This window comes from Xyrauchen texanus, chromosome 19 (genome assembly GCF_025860055.1).
Source record: "Xyrauchen texanus isolate HMW12.3.18 chromosome 19, RBS_HiC_50CHRs, whole genome shotgun sequence".
Classification (NCBI taxonomy): Eukaryota; Metazoa; Chordata; class Actinopteri; order Cypriniformes; family Catostomidae; genus Xyrauchen; species Xyrauchen texanus.
Window position 1 is genome coordinate 6926373 of NC_068294.1, and position 20719 is coordinate 6947091.

The window sequence follows — 20719 nt, forward strand, 5'->3', positions numbered from 1 at the left end:
CTACAGAATTATTATTATTATTAATGGAAATTCTGTCATCATTCACCATCATGTTGTTCCAAACCTGTATGACTTTCTTTCATCCATGCAACACAAGGAGATATTATACAGAATGTTTGCATACAGGGTCACTATTTACTTTCAGTGAATGTTTATATATATATTGAAAGAGAATGTTGACCGAGTCTGTCAGTCCCTAACATTCTGTCTAACATATTTTGTGTTCCACATAATACAAAGCGTCACACTGGTTTGGAACAACATGAGGGTAGATAAATGATGACAGAATATAAAATTATGGCTGAGCTATCACTTTAAAGAGATAGTTTACCCAAAAATGAAAATTCTCTCATCATTTACTCACCCTCATGCCATCTCAGATGTGTATGACTTCCTTTCTTCTGCAGAACACAAATTCAGATTTTTAAAAGAATATTTGAGCTCTGTAGGCCCAAATTTTGATGCTCCAAAAAGCACATTAAGAAAGTATAAACGTAATCCATAAGACTCCAGTGGTTTAATCCATGTCTTCAGAAGTGATATGTTACGTGTGGGTGAGAAACAGCGCAATATTTGTAATTTATTGCTAGACAGCAGGGGGCGATATGCAGAGAAGAATGTGAATCATAAAATGATTCATTCAACACAAGAAGAAGAATGTGAAAGTGATCTGTTTCTCATCCACACCTATTACATTGCTTCTGAAAATATTGATTTAACCACTACAGTCTTATGGATTATTTTTATGCTGACTTATGTTTGTTTAGCTTTAAAATGTTGCCACCCATTCACTTGCATTGTATGGACATACAGAGCTGAAAAAAAATCTTAATTTAAGTTCAGCAGAAGAAAGAAAGTCATACACATCTGGGGTGGCAAGAGGGTGAGTCATTTTTGGGTGAACTATCCCTTTAAAGGCTCTTCTCAGATCTGGATGAATTTGCCAATAAGAGAGCTTTGGAAACATTTCTAGTAATTATTACAGTGAAAACGGGAAAATGTCCCACAAGGATATTATATATAATGCTGAAATATAAACCAAAGCAAGATCATGCTTTATTAATGCCTTCATTCGCTATTTCATAGCTTTTAAAGACCTGTGTGGATTTTTATTTCAGTGTAGTTACAGTTTTCAGTGTTGTGTAAGTATTTAGGTCATTAGTTCTGTACAGCAGTACCGCAAGTCTCTAAATGGAGAGCATACAACCTATGTAGGGCACCAAATCTGGTCGTGGAACACTCACTGTCTGAAACCACCCACTATTCACTCGAATTCACTCATTTAGTTCACTTACTGCTGAGATATAGTGCACTAACTGCCATTCACTATATAAGAAATAGTGAATGAGTGAATAATTGCGGACACAGCCACCCATCGCCCTCACATCTCACACGCGCGCACAACGCACCTTGCTGTGCACGTGCAGAAATGCTGTCTGTTCGCGCTCCAGTTGTCGATCACGCAAATGGCAGTGATTTACACTTAACTTGGATGTTTACATGGATTTATACACTTAATCCGCCTGAAGTAGCTGTGATAGTTTCCAGTACCCCCGTGAGTGCGAGGAGTAAATGCATAAATACTGCTTATGACATGTGGGACAAAACACACTGATGTATTGCTGCACTAATTTAAAATTGTACACTTAAAAACTGATGTCATAAAAGCCCAGTTACATTATCACCCTGAAAATTACCATCTCATTACACAGAAAAGCCAGCGTTAGAATTAGAGCCAAAACTTACCTCATCTTGCTGCTTTAAGTTGGAGCTGTGACTTTAATCTTGAAACTTCAGCCTGTCTTGGTGTTAAATGAAGGCACTGCATGATAAAAATATTATTCCCCGTCTGTCGCTCACTTCAACATTGTGTCGAAGAAGTGACACTTGGGGTCTCTCTTGAGAGCCTCGCGCATCTCTGAACTTGAGAAAAGGCCAATGAGAAATTGCCAGACAGAATTTGCATGTCCCGCCCCCGGACATACGGGTATAAAGGGAGGGAAATGCGCCTGTCCATTCCGAATTTTCCTTTGGAGCCGAGCGGTTGTGTGATCAGCGAAACGGGCCCCCTGTGTGTATTTTCCACGGTACGTTCCCCTTACGAGCAGACCCACGTCTCCCTTGGGCAGTCCCCGCTGCCCCACGGTCGCCGCGTTGTAGCAACTCCTCCCTCTCAGCAGGTAGGAATAATTCACCATGCCATTTTTCCACATGTGGCCTGAAAACCCATGTGATGTATTTCACCACTCTTTACCTCCCCTAGCCTGGGCACGTGTGGTCTCCGCGGGGTCTTTTCCCCCTGAAAAAATAGGAGTTGGAAAAGAACGAATTCCCCGATGTGTGTGATAGTGTTAAGATGGCCCCAGCCGCTTTAACTCTATGCGAGAAAGATAGAGAGAGAAAACGCATGGCTGGCACGGCTTGCTCCCATGCTTGACACATCGCCTTGTTCCCCCTTCTGGGTGTCGGGAACCAGAAGGTTATGATGATTTTATGGGGCATTGGGGAAGGGCAACTGCCTGCCCGCACCTGCGTCAGCAGTGCACGTGCACAGTTCAGCACGTGGCGTGATTAACTATAGACCCCTAGTGTCGCTTCTTCGACACAACGTCAAAGTGAGCGATAGACCGGGAACATCTAGGTTACTATTTTAACCTCCATTCCCTTATGGAGGGAACGAGACGGTGTGTCCCCCCGGCCACGACGCTGAACCGAGCCACTGTTATGGCCGAACCTCAATCTCGGCTCCTCAGGGCAAAATCCTGAATGGACAGATGCATTTCCCTCTCTTTATACCCGTAATGTTCTCATTGGCCTTTTATCAAGTTCAGAGATGCGCGAGGCTCTCAAGAGAGACCCCTAGTGTCGCTTCTTCGACACAACGTCTCGTTCCCTCCATCAGGGAATGGAGGTTACAATAGTAACCTAGAAAAGTATTATATTGTTGCATATAAATTTAAATGATTGAATATAATATTTTAAATAGATTTTTACTTCATGCATTAAACATTTTGTATCTATTTGGCTGTTTGGTTTAAATGAAAAATGAGCTCCTCATCTTTCCAGCCAACCATACTGTTGAGCACAGTATCACTGTTCAGCTGGGTTCATCTAAAATAACACCTTCCAAAACTGTCAGAAATCTAGGGGTAACCATCAACAACCAAATCAGTTTCACCAACAACATCTCAAAAGCAGCATGATCATGTAGATTTGCACTTTACATTATCAAGATAATAAGACCCTAATGATCCTTGCCAAAATTAGCTTGCTATATTTAAGCTACTTCATTGTTTTGGTTTTTTTCCAGCCAGATGCACAGAGCATACTGTCATAGACAAAGCATCTTGACGTGGATTGGTGGTGGTGTTGTGGGCTAAAGCACATAACTGGTAAGCAGAAGGTTGTTGGTTCGATCCCCACTGCCACCACCATTGTGTCCTTGAGCAAAGCACTTAACTCACTAAACCATGATTACTAAATGAAAACTGCAGTATTACTGTTATAAAACCATGGTTAATTGTATTAAAAACATGATTTCTGCTCAGATGGTTATTTCTGGTTCATGGTTACTACAATATGACTATAGTAAAACCATGGTTCATTTTCATCAGGGTCCTTAACTAAAAAAAAGCAATTTCTCTAATTACTGAATCAACATTATAAATGAAAACCTGGACTTTAATGCTACATGCATCAACATAAAGTCAATTTTAAACTTAACATATTTTCAACATTCAGAATCTGTACATCACTATAAAAGGAATAACCTTGCTATTAAAATAGATAATGTGGCTCAGGTATTTTAATCATATGTGGAAATCCCACATATGGTAATGAACAGCACTTTAGTTATTGTTTCATGTCTGTCTGAATTAACACTGAGTGCCTGCTTAAAAACGGAAGGGAGAGTGTGCAGTTTTGACTCACCTGCGGCTCTTTTTTTCTCCAGGTGATATCAGTGTAAATGATTAATCATGTATCGATGTATTACTATAACGGCAGTTTAATGCCATTAATCAAAGCGCATTATTGATGCTCGCATGCTCGATAGATTACAGCCAAGCAAGGAAATAGGAAGAACAATGTGCACATTTTAAACCCTGGCTTGCATTTTTTAAACAAATTACCAATGTCGGCAAACAGTGCCTGTTTTGTAAAAATGTTTTGACCATCGCTGTAGTAATTGCAAAATGAATATGTTTCCATAAAAGAGAAATGCATGGGACTTCTCTCCAATTGCCATTTTCAAATGCACACAGTGTATGCAGAACTGTGATGTCATCAAGTTGACCCACATGAAATGTGTGTGTGTGTGTGTGTGTGTGTGTGTGTGTGTGTGTGTGTGTGTGTGTGTGTGTATGTGTGTGTGTGTGTGTGTGTGTGTGTGAGAGTGTGTGAGAGTGTGTTGCTATTGTATTTGCATGGTGCTCCCATGAACATGAAAATACCATGGTACTCTTTTGATGTGTTTTTGTGTACGCTACTAGGTGTTTTGATGCTCTTTTGGTTGGAAAATATCTTTACCTGCAGAAGTTGTTTACAAGCTGCAAACGTGTTGAACTTAATAAATAATAAAGAGTATTTGCAGGTTTGGTTTCCACTGATTGTGCATACATTTCCACTGCAACAGCGTTATATAAGTTTTTCATGTTCTAATGTATTTAATTATTGTTCTGGCAAGCGAGTACCGCACCAAATGATTCAACAGCGCATGCGTGTGAGCTTTCTGTGTCATTTAGATTGGATCACACACTGGTTCAGACTAATTTGCTATGACATGCGACTCATTCATTGTATAGAAACGACTCGAATGAATGAATCATTTGTGAATTGGACATTTTTAGTTTTGATTCAAAACTGGACACAGTAACACTGGGTTCACAACATGTTGTAGTTTTGTCAACACTACATCGCTACATAATCAAAAAAATAGCTTCGCTACTGTGGCAGACATGCCTCTTGTTCAGTTGGGAAAGGAGGAAGCAGGTACCAGATTAACAATCAACAAGATTAATTACAGCATAGAACATCTCGGGTTACTTAACAAAGCTGCACTTTGATGCTGCGCTGATTTAGTGCTTTGGGAACGAAAATACCCACGCCTCCGCACTATGGGTGCCCGGACCACTTACGGTTGTGTAGTTGTGCTCAAAATAGCGCGAGAAGTCTCAGACATGAGCTTGTGATGTTGACTCGTAAGAGTGGCATGAACATCCAAAAATCTTATGAATACGTGTGGGGAGGACCATGCTGCAGAGGGAACCTCTAGCCAAGGCTTTAGAGGAGGTGACCCCTCTGGTAGAGTGAGCCCTGATACCTACTGGCGAAGCTTGACCGTGCACCTCGTAGTCCAGGGCAATAGCATTCCTCACCCAATGTGACATTGTCTGCTTGGTGGCGGCCGCCCCCTTGTTGCAGCCCCATGGCAAACGGATAGTTGCCCTGACTTACGGCACTAGCTAGTGCAGTGGACATAAGTCTGAAGAGCACAGACTGGATACTGGATACTTTCCTGCTCCGGCGTTGTAAACAATGAGGAACACTCTGTCCCTGTCTGACCTGCTGCCTGATAAGCTTTTCCCACAAGCGTGGAGGTGGTCCTGCACGGCTTTGTGGGGAGAGTGGGTCTCTTAAGAGATGATGCCGAGCCAGGTGAGAGATAACCCACAAGTGTCTCTTCTATCGGCGGCATCGTGGAATACCCCCGTGTCTCAGCACCCATGACAGTTGAATATGTCATCGTCGAGGGCATGAAGACATGGGAAGTATAAGGATTCCTCCATGAACGAGAAAGCTCGTTATGGAGGTCATAGAAGAAAGGAAAGGACTGATATAGCGTTCCCTTCTTTCTTTTTCTTTTTTTGGCCAGCGGACAGAAATCTGTCTTCAAGTTTGGAGCGTTTGGGGGCCTCTTGTTCGCGTGGCCAGTCTAACTGTAGCCTGGCCACAGCCCGAGTAACCACCTTGAGTAATTCCTCAGCCGCTTTATTATTGTGCGTGGAATGTTCAGAGGTGGGTAGCTCAAAGTCCGCAGACTCAAGAGATTCAGTGTCCCCCTCGTGAACCAAAGAGGCGCCGAACCACGCTTCAGGCTCACGAAAAGAACCAGCTGGATCTGGGGAGAGAGCGAGCAATAGGGACGGACCCGTCTCACTCCTCAGCCAGATCCATGCAAGAGCCCCATCAAAGAGTGGGCGCTGGCTCTTGGAAGTAAGCGAGACGAGTGCGAAGCATTTTGACTGTAAACAGATCGTAATGCTCGCACAACACACACAGAATGATCTGAAGACCAAAGATCCGACGATGCACTTGTGAAAAATCTATTGATAGCCCTGCTACTGGTGCATCCTATGATCTCACCAGCAGAGGCTATAAATTCTATTTTTATACGTTTCATTGACGTGTTGCACACATATTCACAGCTGGTCACTCCTAAAGACGTTCCCAAAGCACTAAATCAGTGCAGCATCAAAATGTAGCTTTTTGATAGGGAACGCTGAACTGAAACATAAAACCACACACACATGAACACTGCTGCGTGCGTGTGTGTGTGTGTGTGTGTGTGTGTGTGTGTGTGTATGTGTCTTTCTCTCTTTCTGGCATTCCCGGCTCCTCCTTTATCTCTCTCCTGCTGATTGAGCAACTCAGCGTGCATCCTCATCACATCTACTGAAAAACTACTTGATTTAAAAACTAGCAAAGCTACCACCTCGCTACTGAGAAATGCAGTTATGCTAATAGCTCACTGCTCACAACTCCTTGTTCACTCGCTTGTCATAGCTGGCCTTCATGCATGCACAATTAGATCTCTGCAAATCTGCTCTTCAACAAACCCAAGAGAGTGCATGTTACACCCCTCCTTGTCTCTCTACACTGGTTGCTGGTTCTGCAGAGCTATGTTCCCACCAGAAGCCTGCAGTCTGCAAATGAGAGGCGCCTTGTCGTACCAACACAAAGAGGCACCAAATCACTTTCCCAGACTTTTGACCTCACTGTTCCTCGTTGGTATTTTTGTGATGCAATTGAAACTTTGTGATGCAGAACTTTTCATACTACTGTCTCCTTAAGATAAATCACTAATGATGTATTATTCCTCTTTTGCCTCTGCTAAATGAATAAATGTAAATGTAAACTTTAAAACCATTTCAGAGCAAGTATATAATTGCAGAGATATATATCAAATATCATCAATAAGCTGGAAAATATTGAGATATAATTTGTGTAGCCATACCACCAAGCCCTGCATTGTGGCAGCAAGTTTTTTTTATAAGCAAGCAGCACTCACATTTCCTTAAAACTAAAAAGAAGAAGAAAAAGAGATTTCTATACTTCTTTAGTGTTTTTTTTTAATAATTATAATTTTATTGCATCATTATAATTCTTTCCTTGCTTGTGGTAATATGTACAGTTAAATAAGTAACTTGATACTACATCCACCATAAAGTAAGTGATAGCATCTCTTTAGTTCAACTGAAAGCAACACCATAGTCATGCCTCATGGGTTCAATTCCCAGGGAAAAGGAGTTCTGATCAAATATTTCCCCTTTAATGTAAAAACGTCTACCAAATGAATAAATGTAAATGCATCTGGTTGTAAGAGGCAGTTTCTGCTGAATTCTCAGCCCAACCACGGAAGAGCTCATTGTCGAATCATTTTGTGGAAACTTCTTGTCACACTATGCAAATCATTGGTGGTGAACATTGACAGCAAGACATTGAACTGGTGTTGAGTCTTTGGCATTGAACTGCTGGAGTGTTCAGCGTAACAAACTGGAGTGATAGGTAATGACAGGCAATTCTGGTATGTGCGAGTTAGTTCTTTTTTTCTCTGCACCTTAGCATATGTGAGCTATTTCCAGGGCACATATATAGCATATTTGTGGACTACAATGTCATTCCTATATTACATAACCACTGACGACAGTTTTTAGACCAATGCTTAAAATGTGTCCAGGAACTAATTAACTAACTTCTCTATATATCTATCTGTCTGTCTGTTTGCAATGTATTGTTTTATCAATTCATTGATATCAATATCATTTCGCTCATTCCCTCAGATTCTCTTTTTTCAATGCTCAAAATAATGAAACTGGATTTTCATGCGCTTATGATGATAATTTCCATTCAAGCAGCTTCATGAAAGACTTGGATTTACCTCCAGTAAGAATGAGCATGTTGTCAGTAAAAGAGAGCAACGAAGGTGATGTAGAATGCGTGAACGATGCCGTGGAAGAAAACATTTTTTATTTCACTTCATCTTCGATCAAACTAAATAATAAGAAGAAGAACATGGGATTCAGAGTCAGACCTAAGCTGGCCTCTGCTCACGCAGTCCTATCGTCCAAGTTAGAAGATCCAATAGAAATGCAGACACTTGAGGAAACAGATAATATGATACCAGAACCTCTCGAACATGTTTGTGTGGATCCCCTACCAATGCCTGCTGAAGAAATGACCATGGACAAGGATATGGAGGAAAAGAGAGTGAAAGAGAGAGTGATGGCAGGAAAACCTTATGTCAAAGAGGGTTTCAGGATGGAGCTTAATTCAGCAACTAGAAAAAGCTTATGGAAGGGGAAGTTTGAACTCAAGGAGAGAATAAAGGAAGGAATGCAGGAGAGACTGTGCGGAAGTCTGGAGAGTATCGATGAGGGGAACGAGAGAGAGTTGAGTGAGAACCAAAGGCAAAGGAGGATAAGTTGGGTTTCAAAACAAAGAGATGCACAAACATTGGGGGCATCAACGGATGGAGAGAATTCTATGGACAGAAGTATTGAGAAAGAGGACCAGATAGACAATAGGGAAATGAAAGACTGTGTTCGTCATCCTTTCCTCTCTCGGGTTCTCCTACATTCCTCGGCTTCATCCTCATCCTCCTTCAACTCCTCAGCAGAGAGTGATGATGTCTTTAGTGAGGGGGAGGATAATACTGCTGCCCGGAGGAAGACAATGAGGAGGGTAAGTGGATCGTTCAGGACCAGTTAAACTTGCTGTTATCACTCTAAAAATGAAAAAAAATATTATACTACTTTGGGTTCATCAGATTGTCATGCCCGTGGAACCCTTTGCTGAACCTCCAGACTGTACAAATTAAAAGTTACCTGAGGCACCATTTGGGGTTCCCCAGCTGCCACACCAGAAGAACCCTCTGGAAATCCTCCAAACACCCTTTAAAGGAGTCTCAAATATCTTGTTTATGTAGTCAAGGAACTTCTAAATATATTTCAAGAGCATATATATATTTTAGAGCATTTCCTTCATGATAAGATTGCTGAAGGATCTATTGACAGTCCTTAGAGTTCTTAGAGAGCCGATCACACTTACCCACGCAAAATGGAAAACGCTACTTCATGGAAAACATCAGAGGCTGTTGTAAATGAAAGTTCACCTTCATTTAACGTGTTTTAAAAACATTTATGGATAATTAAAATGCTTTCCATCACTTTGACTGTTAAACAAAGAAATGTCTCTCTACTTTAGAAACATTTGCCATCTAAATTATGCTAGTAGTGACAACGTATACAAGCACATGGTTTATTCCAAGATTTTTGCAGTAAGTAGCATTCTGAAACCTAATGTAAAGAAGTACATTGATTGCCTTATGCCATTTAAGGGATTAAGAGAAAGTAGTTTAACACTTCCAGGTTTCTCCTGAAGCACGTGGCTTAATGTGGTCATTTTTGAGGAGTGCACAACATCATAGGATGAAGCTCAACAACATTTCAACATTTCTGGGAGTACAGTGGGAAAAGCACACACAATATAAACTATACTCATTTATACACACCAATGTAAAATATCGACTATCCCTTACCTTGAAGTTAAATTCCGCTACAGGTTGCTTTAGAAGGCTAAGGAAACAAACGCCGCAACAAGTCTGGTATATCTGGAAATAAAGCAAAGCAACAGGGAATAAAATAGTGAAGTCTTCCTCAGATACCATGTTTGTTATTTAAACAAGCATCACAGGGAATGTATGTTGCTGTGGAGAAAGATACCTACTGACCGAGCCGCTTGTACAGTATACAGGAGTAAAGAGAACGCCGCCAATACATTGCATGTAAACAGGAATGCTACTTTCTAGCAATACACCGCTATCTCGAAATAAGCCAATTTCTGTTGTCCATGTACACTTAGTCAGTGATTATAAATCCGTAACTTTATCCATAACTGACGGACTGAGTATAAAATTTTCTGCAAAATTTTCAAATGGTAGCTAGCCAAACTTTTGTTGTTTGGAAAACTTTACCTGGTAATGAAACATTATTTCCTCCACCCTCTGACTTTGTCGGTTCCTGCTAAAACACCAGCAAACTTTTGGGGCTGGGGCTGGGGCTGAACCAGTTTTTCCACCATGGCACTGGCTTTTCTGCGGTGGAAACGGTTGTGAATTTGCACCGGCCCAGAAGCCAGTCTTGGAACCATGTCAGTGGAAAAGGGGTATCAGAGAACTGAAGAGGTGTCTGGAGGGTCTCCATTGGGGTTCAACTGAGGAACCAAAAATGGAGCCTTGAATATCATAACATTTTTACAGTGTAGGTACAATTTTAAAATAGTACATTTCAGAACTTTCAAAATGGAACCAATACCTTCCTGCAAGAACTGTAAAGATTGTGAATGTTTCTTCCAGTAACTGCATCATAGGGTAAGGGTTTTGAGGCACTTGAAATATATTGTATATTCAAGTTCCTTGAGTACACAACTGGATATTTGAGGCACATTTTAGGGGGTTTCTGGATGTTTTCCAAGGGTTACACAAGTGTGGGGTTTACAGTTTTGGGTTTCTTAAATCTGAGAAACCCCAAATGGTATGTACTTGTCTTCATTTTTTCGGTGCAGTGAAATGTGTTAGACAATTTGCATGAAACGCCACCATAAGATAGAGTATTTGAATAAGTTATTTGCATAGTCCAGACTGAGACAAGGATAGAGTAACATGTTACTGTCAAATTTGCAATATTTCCAAAACAAACTCAACTTGTTATCTGCAAATTAAATATAATTGAAGTGAAAAGGACAAATATTATGTTTTTGGAACTTAAAGAGTTTTAACTTGAATAGTGTATAAGTGTGAACCCTCATGAGGATTGAAATGCTATTTTCTTTCGTAGTGTCAATCTTGGAGAACATTTCTGACCATAATGCAGTGGTCAAAGTGCACACCGAGATCATGGATCCAACTGGCTGGTCACCAAGGTATGTAGCTCGCATACAAACTGTATGATTCATCAGTGCACATTATTTTTACTTTGTTTCATTTGTGTTTGCAATGCTCATTCATTCAACTGTTTTGTGGTCTCTCCAGGTAATGTCAAGCTGAGCAAGGGTGGGGAGGTGCTCAAGAGGTTTTGTGATGTGGAAGACTACTGTCTGCAGGCCCTCATGTCTGACAATCTCTGTCAGTTTGTGCCTCATTATTTTGGGCACATCAGTCAGGACGGAGAGCAATACATCCGTCTAGAAGACCTGCTGAGCGGCCTCAAACATCCTGTTATCATGGACTGCAAAATGGGTGTCCGGTAGGAAGAGCCTAATAGCTGCACAATAATATTGATTTGTTTTCCATTTTGCCGAATAATATTTCTGAAAACCAGTGTTTAATTGAGATCCTCAGTGTGTGAGAAAATATTTGCTTGAGTGCTCCTGGCAAATTGTATGAAATAGTGAAACAGTCAGTTCCCTGCTAGAGGCTTGTGAGACAGGATTCATTGCCAGTGAGCAAGCTCTGTTGGTCCATGCTATGAGAGTGAACAAAATTATAAACTCCAAAAAGCACAAAGGCAGAATAAAAGTAGTCTATAAGACTCCAGTGGTTAAATCTATATCTTCAGAACCGATATGATCAGTGTGGTTGAAAAAGAGATCAATATTTAAGTCCTTTTTAATTATAAATCTCCACATTCACTTTCTTCTACTTTTGTTTTCGGCGATTTGCATTATTTGTGCATATCAGCACCTACTGGGCAGGGAGGATAATTTATGGTAAAAACAGACTTAAATATTGATCTGTTTCTCACCCACATTTATCATATTGCTTCTGAAAATATAGATTTTGACCACTGGTGTTTAACTCTTTCCCCGCCAGCGTTTTTAAAAAAAAGTTGCCAGCCACCGCCAGGGTTTTTGACGATTTTCACTAAATTTTAATGGGCCGCAGAATATTTTCTTCCATGAATATATGAAGATGCTATATATCACAATAAAGATCTGAGCCTCTGCTTTTAGGCAAAAAAAAAAAAGATTTTATTTTATCTTCATTTGTTCTTTTTTTATTGCGACTTGAACAGAGGTAGGTTTTGTCAAAAAAACAACATTTCAGACAAAAAGCTGAGAAAAAGGCATGTTTATGTCTGATATTTTGAGCTTCTCAATACTCCACTTCTTCATGTTTGAGACGATCGCAGTCTGTTTCTTTGATCAAAGAGTTGCGTACTCTTTCAAAACATGTGCAGGGGTCTTCCTTACCGTATAACACCTAAAACACGGAAACCCGGAAAATTCCGTGTTTGGCGGGGAAAGGGTTAAAAGATTACTTTTATGCTGCCTTTATACGCATTTTAGAGCTTTAACATTTTTGTACCCATTCACTTGAATTGTATGGACCTACCGAGCTGATATATTTTCTAAAACATTTGTGTTTACCAGAAGAAAAAAGTAATGCACATCTGTGATGGCATGAGGGTGAGTGAATGATGAGAGAATTTTCATTTTTGGGGGAACTATCCCTTTAAGGAAAAAAAATGTAAGTGTGCTTTGTTGCATCTCTGCAAAATACTTGAGCATTTTTACACAAGTGACTTCAAATTCCAATTACATCTGCTTTTATTCATGCTTTATTTATGCTTTTTAGAATCTTGCATAAGGCCTTTGCGTAATCTTGCATATGGCACAGTTTTACATTGGCGGAATGGGTAGTTGTGTATATTTGAGATTCTTTGAACCTCCAGGCGGAAGGCAGCTGGCTCCTTTGCCTCCTGGCGGATAGCAATGGTGAGGACTCCATGACAGTGCATCCTTCCTCCTTCCTGGGTTTCGGCACCAATTAAATAAATCATGTTCCCTGTCAAAAAGCTACACTTTGATGATACAACTTTAGGTGTGACCAGCTGTGAATATGTGTGCAACACGTCAATGAAATTGACCAGAATTTATAGCCTCTGACATCACTGGATGCACCTGTAGCAGGGCTATAAATAGATGCGTCACAAGTGCATCGTCAGATCTTTGGTCTTCAGATCATTCTGTGTGTGTTGTGCGAGCATTGCGATCTGTTTAGTCAAAATCCTATCTATCGCTCGCTCTCTCCCCAGATCCAGCTGATCCTTCTCGTAAGCCTGAAGCGCGTTTCGGCGCCTCTTCGGTTCACAAGGGGGACGCTGAACCTCTGAACATTCTACGCACAATAATAAAGTGGCTGAGGAATTACTCAAGATGGTTACTCGTGCTGTGGCCAGGCTACAGTTAGACTGGCCACACGTACAAGAGACCCCCCCAAACTAGAAGACAGATTTCTGTCTGGTGGCCAAAAAACAAAAAGGAAGGGAAGGGAACGCTATATCAGTCCCTTCCTTTCGTTGATGACCTCCATGACGAGCTCTCTCGAAACCTTATACTTCCCATGTCTTCGTGCCCTCAACGTCGACATATTCGACTATCGTGGGTGCTGAGGCACGGGGGTATTCAGTGATGCCGCTGGTAGAAGAGACACTTGCGGGTTATCTCTCGCCTGGCTCGGCATCATCACTAAAGAGACCCACTCTCCCCACAAAGCCATGCATGACCACCTCCACAATTGTGGGGAAGGCTTATCAGGCAGCAGGTCAGGCTGGTGCTGCCCTCTTCACTATGGCAATGTTACAGGCATACCAGGCTGATCTGTTGAAGGACCTGAGTGCGGGCACCCAGAAAGAGGCTTTCTCTGAGCTTCGTCAAGCCATGGATCTGTATCTCCGAGTGACCAAGCAGATGGCTCACGCCATTGGCCGGTCTATGTCTGCTTTAGTCAGCATGGAGAGACACTTATGTCTCAACCTGTTGGGCATCAGAGACAAGGACAAAGTTTTCCTTCTCGATGCCCCAGTTTCACCTTCTGGCTTATTTGGTGAAGCTATGAATGTAGTTATCACCAGGTTCCAGGAGGCAAAGAGTCACGAGGAAGCCTTCGGGATATTCCTTCCTCACTGCCCCGGTCCTTCTAGAAGGGAGGCTCAAAAAAAAAAGCGTGGCGAGTCGTGCTCCCCCTCGTAGAGACTGGGGGCCGGCTCATCGCCCTCAGGAATCCAGGAATGGGGCAAAATCCTGCGCGGAAAGATGCAAAACACTATATCATATTTCTTTCATTTAAGAAAATAAATAACCTTTCTTCTTTTTATGGGGTGCCCCAACCCATTCACATTCCACATGGAGAGAGACAATCCACTCATACTAACATCTGACATTTTGACATATTAGAAAAATTTTATTGTGTGTCAAAAATATGAATATAAAGACCACATTCCAACATTAGTGCCACAGTCAAACCCAGAACATCCCCTGAACCAAACAAACAGAAAGATCCATATATGCCTACCAGTGCCCCATGACAACTTTCCATTGGATTGCTCAAGTCCGGTGTTTCTATACACATTTTGTGAGACAAAATTACATAACAGAAGAAAATCTAAAAACAAACTCCAGCCAATAGGCAGTAAAACACCAAAAAATTTGTATTCATCTGCATAACTGTCCCGAAGGTGTGTTACTACACAAACAAACTCCAGCCTCCAGCCTCTAGCGGAACCAGCACACACACACACAGTCAAATAAACATTCAGTGAGCCGGCTGTTCATAAGTGCAGCAGATGACCTAATCCTTTCAATGTCCTGCATAAAATACTCCACAAAACAAACTCCAGCCAATAGGAGGCATAAGCACAAAGAACATGCAGATTCATCCACATACTGTCCCTAAGGAGTGTTATTCCACAAAACAAACTCCAGCCATTAGGCAGAACCAGCACAAAAATAAATAAAACAGGTGCCCAGTTTCCTCAGACAGTCAAGTGAATGTTCAGTCAGTCAGGTCCACTAGGCTGCATCACACAATGACTTACTCATTGCATTGAATTCATGAAGGACAATGTTTGCAACATGAGAATCACACATTAGCTTACTCATTCCATTGACTTTATGAAGGATAATGCCTGCCGAGGGCATGTAAATAATTTGCGACCATCCTTAGTATTAATTCTTAATTTGGCCGGGAACATCAGTGCAAAGGTGACCATCTGTTGATGTAAGAGTTTCTTGCATTCCTTGAATCGATCACGTTTCTCTCTTGTCGAATTCACAAAGTCTGGAAACAAGAAAATGTTGTGGTTCTTCCAAGAAAGCGTTCCTTTACTCCTTGTGTAACACAAGATCTTTATCAGATGATCTCAGAAATTTGTCCAGAATTGATCAGGGCCTGTCTCCCTCAGCGGATCTCCGAGCCGGAATTTTGTGAGCTTGCTCAATTTCCAGCTTATGGCCTGTTATGTTGAGCAGACTCTGGAAGAGCTCGTCTAGGAATTTAACCATATCTCGGCATTCTTCATTCTCAGGAATTCCAACAATTCGGATGTTTTTTTTTTGCCGATTTAGATTTTCAATGTCTTCCAAATTTTCCCAAACACGTTCCAAATCTATCTTGGTCGCTAGCGGGTTGGCAGCTAATTCCCTTTCCAATGACTCCAGATAATCGATCCGTTTCTTGAAGTCCCCATTCTTGTAACCAGAATTTAATCTTCATGGGAGTGATCGATCGACGTATTACAGCAAGATCCTCTAAATCTGCAATGACCTTTGCCAGCATTATTGACATGCTCGACAGTTGACACTGAATCTCTCCCGTCGCACCGTCCAAACCGAGTCTCTGGTCTGCGGCCCTGTCTCGGGTATCAGTTTGAGCACGTAAGTGTCTTTTAATGTCTCCAGAGCCCAAGGATTTTGAATTCTTTGACATATTGTCTTCATAGAACAGTTATGGAACAAGGTGTATCGAATCTCACTGGTTTATGACACAAAAAGTATTAAAAACTAGCAAAGTGAGCAGAGCTCGCAGGTCACGCGTCCGAACCTCGGATTTTCCATATTCTGATGGTTGATGTGAACATTAACTGAAGCTCCTGACCTGTATCAGAGTAACTTTATGCATTGCAATGCTGCCGTAAGATCCAGTGATTAGATAATTGCATGAATAAGTAGATGAACAGGTGTTTCTATAATAAAGTGCTGAGTGATTGTATATCACAAGCCTGTTCTGGGACATTACTTACAGGACTTACCAAGAGGAGGAGATCATAAAAGCCAGGAATAATGCCAGCGTGCGGACTGATATGTATCAGAAGATGTTGAAAGCTGATCCAGCAGCTCCCACTGTGAAAGAACACGCTCAGAGAGGCGTGACAAAGCTGCGTTACCTGCAGTGGAGGGATGACAGCAGTACTACCTCTACACTGGGCTTCCGCATCGAGGGCATAGTGGTTAGTTGTTGTAGCTGCTTTGACCAACTTGCCAGCCAATTTCAACTATTTCTGAAAGTAACAAAAAGTAACATATAGACCCATGTACAATGTTCTCTTTCACAGATGGGGAATAGGAAAGTATTACGGAACTTCTACAAGACGCAAACAGATGCCCAAGTGACAGAAACACTGTTATCCTTCACCAGGAGTCAGGTTCACATTCTTGTGAGTGCACACCATTTCGTACTTGGGTTAATAATGTGAATGGAACATTCTCAATGTTTTTCCTCAAACTGTATGTAACAAGCTCATTTCTCTTGCAATTCTCAGGATGCAATGAAGCACTGAGACTTTTATTTTTTTGCCTTAGTTTCTGGGGTTTCTATTCACGTATCAGATAACAAAATAAATGTTTTAAACATTCACTCAGATAACAAATCCACTCAGCAAGCATCGAATCCATGCTCTCAGGGCACTCTCTCTTCCAACTGGTGAGCTGGTGCAGCATTTAAGTCTCCCTCTGCATAAAAAGAGACAGGTGTTAGAGATAATTACAACCCAGGTGACGAGCCTCCCTCTCCCGCAGATAGACACACGACCACGCCCCCATCACCACACTGTATTTAATTACAAAAATGCAAAAAGCATTATCCCAAGTGGACTTTTGAATTCCACTGCATTCTGTATCAACATATTCTTTGTTTGTTACTCTGTGTATTCCAGAAGGCCTACATATCCAGATTACAGGCTCTGAATGAAACGCTAAAGCAGTCAACATTTTTCAGCAAGCACGAGGTCAGTTTCATTATTATTTTGCAACATTATTCTCAGGCCAGTGTGCATTTTATGGGACTCCTGGATTCAGCTTTACCTCTAAATGTCCTCTCAATCTCTCATAGATCATAGGAAGCTCTCTGCTTTTTGTGCATGACTCCAGCAGCAAAGCAAACATATGGATGATAGATTTTGGGAAAACTATCCCGACCCCAGAGGATGTCCATCTGAGGCATGATGTTCCATGGGTGGAGGGAAACAGGGAGGATGGGTACCTCATTGGGTTGACCTCCCTAATCTCTCTGCTGGGGGAAGCTATCAGAAAAGCAGGGGAGCAAAGTCAAGAGCAACCACTTTCAGACTGAGCTCACAGAGACTGTAATAAATAACATGAAATCGATGAGTTCACATCAGATCCAGCTATAGACTCTATAGAAACAGCCTGTTTAAAAAAATGCCTTACAAGTATGTTAAAATAAACAATCTTTAGATACCTGAAAAGGTTGGATGACTGGATCCTCAATTCTGGTCCTAGAGTTATCGCTTAATGGAACAGTTCACGACTGTGAATGACTCAGTTTTGTCTGTGGAACACACAGGAAGGAATTTAAAGGATTTAAATAAATAGATAAGACTTAAAAGCTTTAAAACGCACCCAAAGTATCATGAAAATAGTCCATAAGACTTGTGCATCACATTCTAGTCTTTTAAAGGCATATGATAGCTTTTGGTGAGAAATAACCCGAAATGTATGTTTTTTCACTGCAGTTTGTCTTATTTTCTAAACATACAAACATTCTCAGAAAAAAAAAAGAAAAAAAAAACTTGAGAAGCAGAATGGGTTTAAGATATTAAGTCTTGTTTTCACAGAAATATAAAAAGGATTCACTTTTTAAAACAAAGACAAGATATAAATTCTGTCTTTCCTGAGGTCCACTGATAATGTTAGTAATATTTTTTTTTATTAAAACAGTCATAATTTATTAATATATGATAATTTTCTACCTTATCTCTGGCCCTCTGTCTGAAACGCTTGCTTTTGGCATAAACACCTCCTTAAAACTTCAACGTAAATGCCCACTGTTCTAATTGGCTTATATTGTGCAGCCCCAGAATAGAATGAACAAGCTCCACAACATCATAAAACAAAATTTCTGGGGTTATACGCACATCCAACATATTGAATCTGAATATATGAAATGGTTCTTTTTAACCACAGCTGTTAACACTCGCACCCTGTTTACAACGGACTCGAGGGTTGCGTTGCATCCTGTCAAAAGTAATAGAATCAAAGATGCTGTGTAGTGTGTACCATGGAAACATCTGTTGTGGCAAGTCTAATTTTGCTCTGCACGCTCTAACGCTACTACTTCCAACAACAAATAAACGGTTTAGAAAGTCTGTGTCGAAACGCCCAGTGTAGCACCATAAACTATCAATCAACCATGACGTGAAATATTCATGACTGGATTTGTATACTTACTGTTTTGCATTGGGTCCAAATGTTTTTAACTGCCCCATCCTTCAATTCCTTTGCAAATTCCATCCTTTAATTCCTTTTCAGTTCCTTTGCACAGCTTAAATAGATTTATGACCATTTCACAAGCAATCCACATTGATATGAGCTGAAAAAAACATGCAATCGATGCTGAAATACACTGAAGACACATTCACATAACACATACATAGTCCAAAGCATAGTGTAAACTTGCTGCACACACATCCAGTATCCATTATCATCCAGCACTGAAATGCACATCGTCGGAGATGCATCTAAGTGGTTAAAGACATCCATCCAGCGCATGATTTCATACACCAACAATTGTATCAGCTAGATGCCCATCTGCTATCTAGCGCAGATGGGCGAAAGACAGCAAGAGGCAGCAGCTGAATGACAGAGAATGGATTCTCCTCTTCAGAGTTGTAACTTGACACCACATCTTATAAAAGCACCCCGAGATATGTATCAAGAGGTCAAAGACATCTGTTCATGCATGTTAAAATACAAAAATAGTCCAGATGGGTCCCATTTGGTGTTCAGGAATAATTAGGACACAGTAGGCCTTGTTTGTCCCTCTCTATCAGTTTACAAACTGAAGCATCAAGTGGGCGGGGCCAAGGGTGCATTGATGTAAAAGTAGGCATTGATGTTTTTGAGTTGTAGAGGTAGTCATGAATTAAAGAGCCCCCAAATGATGTTTGGAAGTCGCAGAAGTACAGAAAAAGGCCTTTTTGCAGCTTGGTTTCAATAAATGCTTTTATTGCCTTAGGATTACATTTTGTGTTCTGAAATTTACAGTATATGTTTATAGTAGAAAGAACTTTTATATGTCAAAATACCAAGGAAAATTTGATTCCTCATGACATGTCCTGTTTAAAGGAGAGCCATATGTAGCCATCAGGGCTGGACTTGTAATCTGGCATACTGGGCATTTTCCCGGTGGGCCAATGCACTTTGAGGCCAATCAGGAGAGGACTGGCCATCGGGAGAACCGAGGGGTCTGGTAGGTCGGCCGCGATAAGCTAATATGAGCTGCCGCGTTATGTAGTACGGACCACAATTCGGCGCTGTGCGATATGCAGAAATGGATAGCGAACAGCCATATTTGAATATCAGAGTTCACTGAACTTGAACTTTGGTATGCAGAATACAAAAGTTCTTAGTTTTTGCTGTGCCGCATTCAGATGCATATGAATGGAAGTGAATGGAGCTAGTGTGTCTAGTGTGGCGGGGGAGAGTACCGTTTCTGTAGTGAATGTTAGGTATTATTATTTTTTCTAAATGCAGCTAACTTGTTATGCCATTTTGGTATCATACATTTACATATAACGTTACCATTGTGATGCATACCATTCATATTTTTACACAGAGAATATAGCATGTATTTGATGAAAATACATACAATTTTGACCTAGCTAACTAATATATACCTGTATTATGGTGTCAAAATAAAATGTGTAAAAATGAACCTGGCATCCTCAATGATTCCTTTTCTCTTTGACAACAAAGCACTTGAAATGTGACGCACTCGTAATTAAGACTACTGAAGTGGGAAGTTGAATCATTTCTACAGCATAATAAACTGATGCGTTGAATCAGGTGTTGGATAGATTGGGGATCCTACAAGATCAGGATTGGAAAAACTTTCTATTGTCCAGACCATTAAGGTGAAGCACTTAACAGTATTAATAAGACACTAAATTATTTGTGTTGCTATGGCTGGGGCAGATGATCTTGTGAAATGTATATAAGTGCATTGTTTGCTTTTGTGTTGTTGCTGTTGTTGTTTTACTTTAAATATTTGTTTATTAAATTTTTGATATGATCCAAAAACTTGCAATATTTGTCTAATCCTCCTATTTAAGTTCCCAACTACTTTTACTGATCTCATGTGGATTCCATTCATGGAACAGAATACAAGAGAGTGCATGGAAATTATAGACAAACTATAGTTTTG

At 40.8% G+C, this 20719-nt stretch overlaps 1 protein-coding gene across 1 annotated transcript; it reads left to right on the forward strand.

Annotated features, from left to right (window-relative positions):
- The first annotated feature begins 7754 nt into the window (after positions 1-7754).
- Positions 7755-20460, forward strand: si:ch73-22a13.3 (inositol-trisphosphate 3-kinase A). Its single transcript, XM_052149215.1, has 8 exons — positions 7755-7785; positions 8061-8961; positions 11115-11199; positions 11309-11522; positions 16301-16505; positions 16611-16712; positions 17211-17282; positions 17387-20460. The coding sequence occupies exons 2-8, from the start codon at positions 8140-8142 to the stop codon at positions 17624-17626; spliced, it is 1740 nt and encodes a 579-aa protein (XP_052005175.1). The 5' UTR covers positions 7755-7785; positions 8061-8139; the 3' UTR covers positions 17627-20460.
- Positions 20461-20719: the final 259 nt, after the last annotated feature.

What these genes read in the sequence shown, in the direction of transcription:
- si:ch73-22a13.3 (XM_052149215.1), top strand. Translation starts at nt 8,140, where the DNA reads ATGAAAGACTTGGATTTACCTCCAGTAAGAATGAGCATGTTGTCAGTA. An exon ending in CCAACTGGCTGGTCACCAAG is followed by an intron (nt 11,200 to 11,308) that starts GTATGTAGCTCG and finishes TGGTCTCTCCAG; the next exon opens with GTAATGTCAAGCTGAGCAAG. An exon ending in GGAGTCAGGTTCACATTCTT is followed by an intron (nt 16,713 to 17,210) that starts GTGAGTGCACAC and finishes TGTGTATTCCAG; the next exon opens with AAGGCCTACATATCCAGATT.